The sequence below is a fragment of the Bombus bifarius genome, unplaced genomic scaffold, assembly GCF_011952205.1.
Source record: "Bombus bifarius isolate JDL3187 unplaced genomic scaffold, Bbif_JDL3187 scf7180000009739, whole genome shotgun sequence".
NCBI classification, from domain to species: Eukaryota; Metazoa; Arthropoda; class Insecta; order Hymenoptera; family Apidae; genus Bombus; species Bombus bifarius.
The window spans coordinates 409,811-423,555 of NW_022885307.1; the positions used below are offsets into that span (position 1 = coordinate 409,811).

At 37.1% G+C, this 13,745-nt stretch overlaps 1 protein-coding gene across 1 annotated transcript; it reads right to left on the reverse strand.

The window, feature by feature from the left end:
* Positions 1-1,977: 1,977 nt before the first annotated feature.
* LOC117215584 (vesicular acetylcholine transporter) lies at positions 1,978-5,668 on the reverse strand. The gene is made up of 2 exons (XM_033461942.1): positions 5,532-5,668; positions 1,978-4,363 (listed from the first exon to the last, which is right to left on the reverse strand). Exon 2 carries the CDS (start codon positions 4,202-4,204, stop codon positions 2,456-2,458), a length of 1,749 nt encoding a protein of 582 aa, XP_033317833.1. The 5' UTR covers positions 4,205-4,363; positions 5,532-5,668; the 3' UTR covers positions 1,978-2,455.
* Between the last annotated feature and the right edge of the window lie 8,077 nt (positions 5,669-13,745).

The window sequence follows — 13,745 nt, forward strand, 5'->3', positions numbered from 1 at the left end:
TGAACCTGTCAGAAACCAAGTTGATCGACTCCATAATTCGAAATGTGGAAAAAGAACTATAATTTCAAATATTATCTTTTAACATTCTCTTTGTGTTAAATAAATTCATGAAAATAAGTCATTTGTTTCTTAAGATACTAATCTTAATTATGTATCTGGTTCATGAAATAGAAAACTTCGTAAAAAGTGAACTTTCATGTCCAACCAAGGACCAGTACTTCATCATCTGATATGTATTAGCTAATAAAAACACTACGAACTTTCCGAACAGCCCAATAACCTTCGTTTGGCCAATGGCGGATGAGAATAAAAAAGAACTTAATTGTCTCGATAAAAGAATTTCGAAGGACTCGTAAAGCTTTACGTGCGAGCCGCTGGCACACGATAATAGTTAAATACGTGTGTGTGTGTGTGTATGTGTGCGTGTATGTATACATATATATACACACACACACACGCACACATATAATATGCATGGAAATGTAGGACTACGTATTATCTAAATATTGCACGATTTTCCACGACGAATCAAACGAACGAGATTCGAACGGAAGTGTTTCTACATACAAAACTAAGCTCATGAAAATACAGATATGTAGCATCCAATATTACTTCACTCTTGAGATATAATTGCCCTATCAATACTGTTGACAAAGTACTAAAAAACTGCTAACTCAGCTAACTAATTAGAGTCTTTTTGATGTTCATTAAATCGTAAATTATAAATATCAAATTGTATAAAATTTCAGATCTTTACCATTAATGATTAATCAGCGAATTTAACATTCCGATGCTTCGACGCGATCCAACTAATATCGTCCAACTCAATGTTCCTTAGTATTCGTTTGTTCTGCGTTCGACGTTTTAATTCGTGAATTTTAATTAATGAAAATTAAAACAACACTAATGAAATACTTAATTCTTAATGATAATAAATAAAATCAAAGAAGAATGATATGTTATTACGCGTTGTAACAGTCGCAACGTACTTTGCCAATATCATTATACATCACGGCTAAAGAAAACTTACTTCTTCCTTACCGTACACATTATCTATACAATTACCTACATGAAAGCTTCGATAATTACTAATTTGACGCCTTAATTAGTGATATGATACTTCGGTTCAACAATGAAATGCAAACGAAACGAATAAAAACTGAGGATTTGCCGATGTTCGTGGCAATTCGCTAGCAAAGGTCCTTGTTGAGGGGAAGCCTCCGTTGCGATTATGTTCTTCTTTTCAACTCGGCCCACGAGATGTGGACGAATGTGATTCTCCATCTTCTTGGATCATGCCTCTCTTCTTTGTTCTCTCTTAATTTTTCGCTGACCACTTTCGGTAAGAATTTGTCATTCTAAACATTTCGACTTTTGCACGTTGCAATTGAAAGTGCCGACTTTGTTTCACTACATTCTAGCTGCTTTTACTTGTCATATAGAATTGGATATGTTTAGGAAACCTGATTTTATGGTATTCGATTTTTATTTTTCGCTGTCAACACGATGACTGTTGTTTACGATGTATTATTAACATAACTCATAATTTCAAAAATATCTATTAGATTATGTTTAAAATACGCGGCAAGTTTCAAATGTCTCGTGTTAATTATAAGTAAATTTAAAATTATTTAAATTTCATACTGATATTATTAATTACTACACGTGTAGAAAATTACACTACGTTAAGTTTCAAATTAATTCTTGTTACAAATGTTTTTATTAATATTCATTTAATAAGCAGCTAAATGAATTTGCTGAACTTAACTACTGAATTAACTGAACTACTGAAACTTTACATAGAATAAAGATTCAAAAAAAAAAAAGATATATAAATCAAAAGGCAGAGAAAAGATGGTAAAACGAATTGTAAAATAGTAAAACCTGGGACACAGTCATCGAGTTAATGGCAACTGATATGTCAAGTACCAATCACATCCCTTCATGATTTATAAACACTACTTTTTTCGTAATTTCATCATCGTTCCCTTCGCATCTAGTTCCGTCGAAGAAACGATCGCCTCTCGAATAAAAAATACTGATCCGTAAGACCGATTTAAATTTCCCGACACTACCACTGCGAATGATCCCAAGACCATCGTCGAATATTACGCGAGCATAGAACTCCGCGGTGTACTTTCTAGAGATATAGCTCCGAAACATCTCGAAGTAATCATCGTTCTGGAAGTCGACACGGCCCCCTTCGATAATTCGTAACCACAAGATGACGAGACGTCGATGCACTTGGTGAAATCACCGAAAGAGAACGAACGTTGCGATCGCTATAATTCGCAGAGGATCGTCAATACGCGTGCGACAGCTAACATTCTTGACAATTGGAAGCCTATCTCGAAGACTATTTCGCGATATTCGTGACGTGACGCGAAAGTAGCCTGTAGATTCGATGGTGAACGATCACGAATACCCGATAAACTACGCAGCCTCGTCGACCATATTAATACATTCCTTGTCTGAATGGATTGCTATCGCCGGAAGGCTTCTGATCAACGTTAGGAGGTCTCCTGAATGGATTCACATCTACTTGACCTGCTGCCTGCGGCTCTTGTCCGTAAGGTCTCTGTTGGGCGTAACCCATAGGCTGTTGGCCGTAATTAGCCGGTTGCTCATACATAGGTGGCTGTTCGTAACCTGTGGGAGCTTGAGTGTATCCGGAGGCATTAATATTCTGCCCGTATCCACTCTGATCGTAAGTCTGTCCAGCTTGGTAATTTTGATCGTAGCCTTGATCCACGTTCGTCTCCATACGCGTTTGATTCAGATGATTGCCTACTTCGCCGGAGAGCGGCCTCTGCTCTTGCAACACGTACGTCTGGTACTCTTTGTCGGGTGGATTTTGCATGAGAACGTCCGCCTCGTCCTGGAACGGTTTGAAGTCGTAGATGTGCCTCAGATACATGAGTACAGGTGCGTACATTAGATTGGAAAGGGCTATGCCGATATTTAAAGCTGTGAAACCGATCGCCTCTACGACACCACCGGCTATGATAGGTCCCACCGCATACGCCACGCTATACGAGATGTCAGCTATAGCGTAGATGCTACCATATACGGAGACGTATCTCACGTCCACCAAGTAACCCAGAGTTGGCAACAATGCAGTGTCGATGAGAGCTATACCGAAACAAATTCCGCAGAGTGGAATCATAAGAACCCAGTAAGATCTGCAGAATGGTATTATGAAGCAACATAGGCCTTCCAACGCGAGGCCAGAGGCAGCCATCAGCCATTGATGTTGAGGATACTGTTTGGCCATCTTGACCGTTATCACGACGCCGAACACGTGAGGGAAGAACGCGGGTAACCAAATCATCCCCATTTTCCAGTTGTCGCGAGTTATGTTATCCTCCATCCATAACGAAATAGTGGGTTCCAGAAAGGCCAACGCGACGTTGGACATCATCAGAGCGCCCGCGCATACTGCGATGTAAGGATCTATGAGCAGCCGCCAGATCGGTATCATTTGTTTATGTTCCTTTTGGCTGTCTTTCACTTGTTCTTTTAGCGGCTTCATTACCAATAAAAGCATTATTCCGTCTGCTAGACTGATGAAAGCGAGTATCAGAAAGGGCACCTCTTTGCCCGCGAACTGATAAAGAGCACCGCCAAAGGGTGGAGCTACCAGACACCCGAAACTAATGAAGGCTAACGCGATACCAAGGGCTTTCGAGCGTTCTGACTCTTCCGTGTAACGATCTGCTATCATAGCCAAGCCACTGGTATCCGCAAACGCCGAACCCACTCCCTGCAGACTTCTGGCGAAGAACAGGACACCGTAGCTTCGGCCGCAAGCGAAAACAGCCGTCGACAGGAACATTATACAAAGTCCTATCATCATGGGTATATCGTAACCGATTCTGTCTATGAGAGCGCCAGAAAACGGATTCACCATTAGTTGAACGATAGCTTTCGATGCAAACAACACTCCTGTGGCTGAATCTTGACCGTGATGCGAAGGCGGCCCCGTTGCGTTCACCTCTTCCTCCACGTCCCCAAACGCACCGATGTACTTGAGATAATCAGGTATGATCGGCACTATCACCATATACAGCATGTTATCGAGTAACAGAGCTATCGACACGATAATCAGAACTAGCTTCCGTTGAGCTTTCGGTTCCTGCAACTTGGTCCACACGATCTCCTTGAGCTCGCTGAACTCAATGTTGAGTATCGGTATCGTCGTCATGGTGGTTGCTTTAGATATCCGCCTTTAATAGATCAGCAACGGCTTCCAGGGTCTAGCGAGAGCAACTAATCGCGATCACTTGATGCGACCTTGGGAGTGATCGTGACGAAGAAATCGTCGCGATTTGGGCGGCGCGCATCAGGCCGGGCCGGGGGTAACCTACAACAGATCACCGAGTTGGCACGGTTAGCTCCCGAAATCTTCCTACGATCAATGTGTTTTTATTTTCTCTTCCCGTTCTTTTTATCTTTCGTTTGATATTTTAATAGCAATCTCCCATTTTCCCTGGGTTATATAATTCACCAGGCGGAACATTTGTTACGGGATTTTCTTTGCACCGTGGGCCAATGGATAATTTCTTTTTGATAAATTCGAAAGAAAGGGGAGCCCTGACCCGGCCTGATCGCCGCTTACCGATTCATCCCACCCCAACCCGACCTTTTACGATCGTCGACAGCATGGACGAGCTTGTCTTCGTTTGATGAAGGTTTTCACTCCGTTTACCAACCACGCGTCGTCTAGTTGATTCCTCGGTTGCTTCTGGTGGGTATAGAAGTGAACATGACACCGGGTGGAGGCTCCCCCTCGATAAGGCAGCACGATCTGAACCTAGCTACCTATGTCTGGTATTGCGTATCGTGTTACGAGAGATAAAAACACGGGGTCTCGCCAGCGAAACGAGGGTGAAGGTCGAGTTGTGGATGGTATGGCTTTACTCTATAAATGGGCTGCGTGGTAATTATTTAATGAACCTTGCTAGGCAAGGAAAGACAGCAGCTGAACGCGTGTTGTGTACGTTCTGATGCGAAAGCAAAGCTCGATTTAATACCCCTTCGATATCTGCCTCTTCTGCGTATCGATAAAACATTCAGTGCCAAGAACAGAAGGTTCCGTTTCGTTGGAATAGCTTGAATTAAAGATAGGATTCTTATGGAAATACCGAGAAAGAATAAATTATTACAATGCACACGTCAGAGCTTTCCGATTATTTCACAGTTATCCAAAGACAAACGTAATCTCGTTACAGATATTAAACGCGTGTTTAATCCGAATTATCGTCAAGCGTCATCGTGTCTCGTTTGAGACGCTAAACACCGCGTCTCTGCCAGACCAGAACGGATTAATTATTTCCGTCAAACGATCATTCGTAAACCGACGTCCCTCTCAACGTCGTTCGATGCGTGTCCGCACCCTCGTTTATTAATTACGATGACTGGTTGGCGAGCAGGGAACCGTAACTTCGTCAACGATCGTAACGAGCCTCCATAGTCGCGTACAGCTTGACGGCGAAGGGAACGCCGTGCACTGAGAAAATTTGTAAACTTACCAGAGTTATTGGCGAATTTCTGCCTGAGGGAACTGGCGAGGCGTTGAGGACTCGCCAGACTAGGAAGTCCGGCGAACAAACTGCTCAATTTTGAGGCGACGTCCGGTCCGGTCTCGGCCCTCGAGCCGTTCACCGACTCCTTAGCTTCTTGCGTCCCCGGGCCCTCCACCTTTTCAGCCGAATTTGCAACCGAGCCTGAAACAGCAGACGTAATATTCCATCTTCAAAAATATTAATTTAAAATTTTTAATGTTTCATACTATCAAATACTTTAACATCTTGTTTAATAAAAAGTATTTATACATTTTAAAAAATAATTTTCTATGTATCGAAGTAAGTTAGTACGCTACTAATATTCTGTTATGATAGTGATAGACAAGAAACAGCGGATTCACTAGTTTATATCCTATAGTCCTCGAGTTCTTTGCTTAAGATTTCTCAAAAGTAAAAGTATTTAATATTTCCAAATTCTTTCCATGATTCCTTAATAAGAAGTTAAGTTTTATTAATTGTCTTTTAATAATATGTGAATATTGAAGTAATTTGACAAGAAACAGTTAGCCTAGTAATGCATATTCCATGGCCTTCAAGTTGTTTGCTTAAGATTTCTTAAAAGTGAAAGTATTTAATATTTTCATATTTTCAAATATCTTTTCATAATTCCTTAATAAAAAGTTAAGTTTTATTAGTTGTCTTTTAGTAGCATGTAAATATTGAAGTAATTTAACAAAAAATCTGTTGATAAGAAACAACAAGCGTAGTATTTCGTAATGGTATGTTCTTTAAAAATATTCCTTAACATTTTAAGTATTTAACATTTTCCAATTTCTAAATCTTTGAACGATCTTTTAACAAAAAATATTGTAGTAGAATAATAATTACGAACAAATTACAATTTATATAAGCTCTATTTATTTCAACCGAATTTTGGTTACCACCCGATTAAATGAACCCTTTCCAGTTAAATTCGCTTACCCAAATGTAAATTCCTATTATATGAACTTAAATACATATGAACTATCCCCTCCCCTTCACGAAAAGTCTATATAAAATTCTACTGTAATGTCCTTTTTAATAATAATAATCCATATATATAATTCATAATCTTTGAATAATTTCCTCAAATTGGAAGTATTTATCCAATGTATCTAAATTCTCAAATATTTTATAACGAATTTTGGTAAAAAGTTACTATCCTTTAAGTGTCTTTCAATACCTAAACGTTAGTGTATAATAACTTAACACAGGGTTGATATTTTATTATGCTAGTGGTTTCATAGACAAGAAAGAGCTAGCGTAACAATCCATAATCCATAATCTTCAAAGTATTTCCTAAAATCTAAAGTATTTATTTAATGTTTCTAAGTTCTCAAGTATCCCATAATAAATTTTTAATACGAAGTTGTAATATTCTTTTCAAGTGTCTTTCAATATCTAAATATTAGTGTAGCATAACTTTGTTTAATAATAACTTAATTTCCACAGAAGTAATCAAAAAGTTGTCGGTCTTTAGCACGTTCCCTTCTGCCTATAGCGTGCTGACAATAAGCTCTTTTTGTCCATTCGTTCTTCGAAACCGACACAATTTTTCCTAACCTGTCTATTATCTTATACACGCGTTAAACCCTGACCGATCTAAATTTGGAATTGAAACATCTATCTATAACAGTCTCCTATGCCTCACATCGGAGAAAGACAGAATATTACATTTACCACGTTGTAGTATCGTTATTTTCACGTATTCTATTTACACTGACGCCTTTTAAGCAAAACAATTTCCCATTTTTGGGACAATTTTCAAATAATTCCTAATCATTTCTGTTTAGTCGCCAGAATTTTATTTAACGAATGTCATCATTAGGACGTCTTCTTTTCAAAATAGAAGAAATAAGTATCGTAATAAAAAAAGGTCGTTCCCTGCAGTGATGTATTGTCATATTCATGATCGATATACATCATGACACGTTATATAACTCTCGATTCCTTCGTATTCAATCGATGCGGCGGTATCTCGGCCTGCGAAAATCTATCGTCCTAGCAATTCATTTCATATTCACCACGTCTTGACAGACGAACCAAGCACCGTTTATCTCTTCACGAATATTTCCAAGGTAATCGGCGTCGTCACTTGCTGAAGTAGGAAAACAACACCGAAAGAATAGAAAAGTTACTGATCTCCCTAGAACCCTAGCTGTCTAGAACTGACCGGTATAGAATGGAAGCCAGGTACGAGCGTTTGATGAAGGTTCACCGATTGATACCCGAGTTTCGCACCTCTACGGAGAGTAAGCCCTCGCCCGGTGATGTCAACACGAGCCACCGAAAATGACAGGACCACTCGAGGAGATTCGGAAAGCGGAAACGGGGAAAAACAAACGCGAGCGGCACGGTTACATGCAGAATAAAGGGAAAGTCATTGAGAATACTTACTGAGACCGAAGGGCTCCCGATGGCAGGGGCGTCTCGGCGTGTCTCTCCGTTGGGGTAGCTTTGAAACGTCTGCCCTCGAAGTTCTCCCCGCCACCGTGTTGTACGTTACCCTCTTCCCGTCCCTGTCATCCCCACAGCCGGGGAGGAAACTGTGACAGGGCGCAGCCGCGGTTTCCAGGATCCAGGGATTGGCCGCGGCTTTGATACCGTACGTCAGCCCCCAACCACCATCGTGCCAACTATCCGCATCCCCCGCTGACCTCTTCTCGCCCCCCAAGCCGCTTCATGCTTCGGGGGTGGCACGGCCCCGGGGGAAGAGGAAGCACACCAGGTATAACGACGACGGTCGATGCTGCGCGGTATTTCTGGCGGCAGGTCGATATGAGCTTCACCTGTGCGACTGTGGGCTGCTGGCTGCTTCGAGAAAAAGGGGTTCGAGAACGCGGTGAACACGACACAGCACAGTGTTCTTCGACTAGCAACCATTCCAAATTATCTACCTTCATCTCCACTCTTTCTTTCTTTCTCTTTCTGTCTTTCTCGCGCGTTCCTTGTAGGTATAGAATTTAAGTATACCACTACACGCTATAAAGTAGCTTGTAAATGTACTATCTGCTTGCGCGGATATGAACGTTATTTTTCATTTCATCAGATCCGATTTCAGCAGATTGCTGATTCTGTCTTTGGTTGATTTAATCGTGCTTGTGAACTCTCTTTAGCATTCTCCGACGATACGCCGCTGTTGGATACGAACCTGACGTGAATTTCTCCATTGCGTGGAGAAATTAGTGTATTGTAACTTGCAAATGAATAGCAGCAGCATTGTGATGTAGAGTATGCGGTTATTGAGAAGAGGCGGTGGATTTGTAAGAAAAGTCTATTCACATCCCTCATTCTTTACTATTATTGGATGTAAGTAGAATTTATTAGCGAATGTCTATAAAGGGAGCATATAAAGAATATACATACCTTTGTAAAAAGTACGAGGAGTATTAATAAAAAAATACATTTAATCATAAAAAGATAGAATTTGGTTTTATAAATAGTTGTAGAAATGTCTCGACGTAATAGACTCGACGTAAGTTTTCATCAAATTGCAAATTACAGTTTTATTCTTCACTTTTGTGCTTTTATAAAAGTACGTTTAAGTTTATTGTACACTGCTGGCAGGTTTTCTAAATCGATTTTAAATTATATAGCGCGATGAAATATAACGTATACAAGTAGTCTAACATTCACTTGAACTATTAATTTGTGTTATTGTATATTTATGTAATTTATCTGCATTTAAGTAAATTAATTGTAAACTGTCGTAGATTAGTTCGTACAAATTTTGAAGAGAACTTTAGAAAGAGGAAATGTCCAACAAAATATTGATTGAGAATTTAATTTAGAGAAAGGTTGAAAAAAGATGCAGCTTTTATCAGCGATGTATTCACTGTAATTTACTTCACAATTAAATACCTACGTTTAAAATAGATCTATCTTTAATGGCCACACAATAGTAGGTCAAGTTTGGATATTTCTTAATTAGGAAGGACCGATACGTTCGCTATGGATTCGCTAAATATAGATACGAATAAATTTATACTTGGATTAGTTCGAAAGTTGGTAACGCGCAGAATTACTTAAGCTACATTTGCAATGTAAAGTCGAAGCAGACTGTGTGAAGAATAAAACAGCTATGGATATTTTCGTGTATCGAGCTAGGTACTCGTATTTGTGCGCGATCGTTAATAGACAGGATAATCAAAGTTATAACTGCAACCAACTTATTCTAAAACATTCAGTCAATTAAATCATTAAGATTATCTCTTGAAATGTGTATAGAAATAGAATATAATTTTACGTACAGTGACTCACGAAAATATTTGTGCACTTATAGAAACTTGTTCTGAATATTGGAAGCATATTCTACTTTTCGCAATATCACCAAAGCATTAAAAAATTCAAACAGCCAATTATCATATCAGTAAGTGACACATTTAATAAAATTTAGCATTGGTTGTGTATGTACATTTTTAAAAACACTGTTCACAATATATACTCATTTTTTATTAACTATATTTGCAATAAATGTCTCTTAACTTCTATATACATGTTTGCTTTGATTTGGCATATACATCTCGCACGATTGCTTTTATAATAATTAAGCATTTATCAACTAACATTTACCAACATAAGTACGACGATCCTGTCTCGTTGCAGTATTAACGAAACTTTAACAAATTTCCCATAACGCAATATAACAATATATTCATCAAAATTTCGTGTCCCATTGTATACTATATACGTAGTATATTAGCAACAAAATAGAAAATCTAATTCACACTACATTTTCTCATCTGTCATTTCACATCACACTACATTTTCTCTCGTAATCTTATCGCTGCTTGAACCAATCTTCTGGCACGATGCTTCGTTGAATCATTCATTCGATGAATTCATTCAAGCGTTTTTACATCTCGATGCAGAAATATGCACAGATACTTCAATACCACAGATCTTCCTCTGTATTCTCACCAGCCGGTCGCGCTCTCACGCTCCCGGCGATCTATTTAACAGAACGTAAGGTTGCCCCTCAGAATATTTAATCGAGCCAAGAAACTACACTGTAAGTAAGCTCCCTGCGAGAGTTGAACGCTTGGTGTTACAAATCCTCTTGGTCCTATCGCTGTGGACGCGACGCGCCGCGCAGTATCTTACTATCTACTTATGTATCTACTTGGAAATTAGGACACGAGCATCGATAAACAGTACCTGTAACTTGATCTGTGATTTTTTTATGCAACGAAAATTTGAAATTTTTATATTTACAATCTTTTCTTCGTTGAATAAAAATTTCAGGTTTTCTCCGTGATTTTTTTATTGCACGAAAATTCGTAATCTTTGTATCTATGATTTTTTCATCGTTAAACGAAAATTTTACATTTTTTCTGTAACTCTTTTACCGAACGAATATTCGTAATTTTTGTATTTATAGTTCTTTCCTCGTCGGATGAAAATTTGAAATTTTTCTGTCATTCTTTTATTAAACGAAAATTCAAAAATTTGTTCCGTAGCTTTTTCATCGAAAACTGAAATTTAATTTAGGATTTTTATAGAATGGAAATCTGAAATTTTTGTTCTTGTGATTTTTTCTGTTAAATAGGAATTTAAAACTTTTTATTTTATTAAAGCGAGAATGACTTTATTTTTATTGATAAACTTATTATTATTTTTAAAATTATTATTGATAAACTTCGAATATTACAATTATTAAAATTAAAAACTTTTAATATTACAAATTACCAAAAATCTAAAGGAAAGAAATTAAAGTGTTATACTTGTCTATATAGTTCTCTAATTTTAAACTAATTAAAGCGTAGCGCTAAATTAACACTAGTATTAGCGCTAAAGATATAGAAATTTTCTCTTTAAATATTTTAATGTAAGAATAGAGCCTTTCCATATATGTAAAATATATACAGGAATATTTTTACAGCTGAAAATCATTGTCTATATAATTGTCCAAAGGGGAAAGCTTTTTTTTAAGAAATAATTAAATACAATCCACATGACCACGTTTTATATCTACACCGAGGCAAAATCATCGTGTGAAATTTAGTTCACTTAAATAAGAAACAATTCAAATAACGAAGGAGATCATTTTAATTCGGTTCAGATCTATAATGACCGCGCAAAATAAGCAACAAATTTAGATATACATATTAGAAGCAAGTGTTCCAGCTTCAAGTTTGAAATGGTCAACACATTCATTGATCCGTATTATTATTTGATTCGATATACTCCAATTATAGAATCTACTAACTGCGCTCTTTACATGCAACGCAATTTTGTTGCAGGATTTTAATTAAATTTTAACTAAAAATAAAAAAGGACGCGAAACATGAAGAAATACAAATATCCAGCAAACAGAAGTATCGTATTTTCGTTTGTAAAATTTATTTATTTTCCGAAGAAATATTTAAAAAAATAATATTTATATTGATTCACGCACATCATAAGCATCGCATATTAATTAAATTTACTGAAAAGCTATAATTATACAACTGCTACAATATGTCGCATCTTATACACCACAAAATGCCTGAATGCATTAATTTGATATTGGCTTTTCAGGATAAATAATCGCGTTTCGATTTTGCATTTGCATTTGACAATATCAAAACATCTCATCATCATGAGAGCTTGAAGTCCAAAATCTGAATGAATTTTTATACTTTTTAATACTTTACACTGTTCTCTCATTCCGCAGTCCCAATTTCCCAAGACGTTTCATTTCTAAAAATTCCCAATTTATAAAATTCTAATCGCTCGCATTGTTCACACAGTTCGCAGACAACGATTCAACCATCGTGATTTACAGGAGCGTGAACAACGGTGCCTTCTTTGCATCAACCTGGTTGCGCCACGTGGAAATTGTAGACTCAAAAGATTGAAACGCCTCCGTCTACTGAGGAATTTCTCACATTAGTTGATCTACGTGCAGTCACAGACCTCAAGATGCATAGCGAGAGATACTCAGAACCTGCGACCAATCTTCCTATCACCTTACTGACCGACTATTTTATAGAAAAATTAACGAGTAATTAGCTATTATTTTCATAATCGAAATAAACTTTCATAATTGAAATTCGAACATAGATACAGTACCGTGAATAATTATAGACTCAAAACCATCTTTAGATTTTTCATAATATCAAAATAAGATGCAACAAACTTTTCTTCTTTGGAAATTTTCTACAGGAAATTTCTTCTTTAGAAGTTTAGAAGAAAAGATTACATTTTCTCTTATCTATCCTTTTGAATATCCGCCAACGTGGATTTTATTTTGTTTTTAGATTCAGCGATATTTTTTATACGTGGCTTCTGATTCTAAACTTCCCTCGTTAGAATTCCTCGCAAGTTCTCGATCGAGTTCACATCAGCACTCAGTGCTGACCGTGGTAATAATTGTATTCAAAAATCTTGAAGCCACCTTTTTGGTCTTTATTTCAGTTTGCAAAGAATTACTAAAAGTTCAGTATCGTCTATCTTTAAAATAATGTAAATGCCATTAAGCGATAAACACGTTCGACGTTAAATATTACCAATTTTATAACAATTCTTACTTAGAACGTTATAAAATATACTTTTGTAATAATGATAAAAGGAACATCTTAGAAAAATATATTTTTTCCTTTTATACGAGTTATCTTGGTACAGTGCTTGCAAATTTAGATGAATGGAATATTCAGTTTTCTCTACAATTAAGAGGCAAATACAGAATTTTCTATAAATACGATTCTTCTTCTGAAGAATTTTGACTATATTAATGCAAAAAATAGAAAATTTTGTGACGTATTTGGATTACTGTACGCTTAGGCTCTCATAACGTTCGAAATAAAGCAAACTTGGAAAATAATTTTAAGTCAGAGAAGCTTCTTCTCGCTCCGCCAAAATTTGATATTAGGCACATGCAGTGTTTTCTTTGGCACTTTCTTAATTATGTTGATAAAGATACAAATTTGCATAAAACTCCACAGTCTATTTGTAATGAAAAACTCGTTGCTTTACATTTTTATTCAAATCATCAAAGTGACTTGTTATTTTACTAGAAATTAAAAATCATGCCAAAAATCGTTCTATTTAAAAAATTGGAGATAATCAGGATATTTTTGAAGAGTCTCCAACGCAATATACGATAGTCCTACTTTAAAAGCACGGTTAAATTACTGCATGTACAAATACTCGAAATAAACTCGTAATGATCAGCAAAGTGCTAATCTTTCGTGGTATCGC

Coding starts and splice junctions, on each gene's coding strand:
- LOC117215584 (XM_033461942.1), bottom strand. CDS start 4,204: ATGACGACGATACCGATACTCAACATTGAGTTCAGCGAGCTCAAGGAG.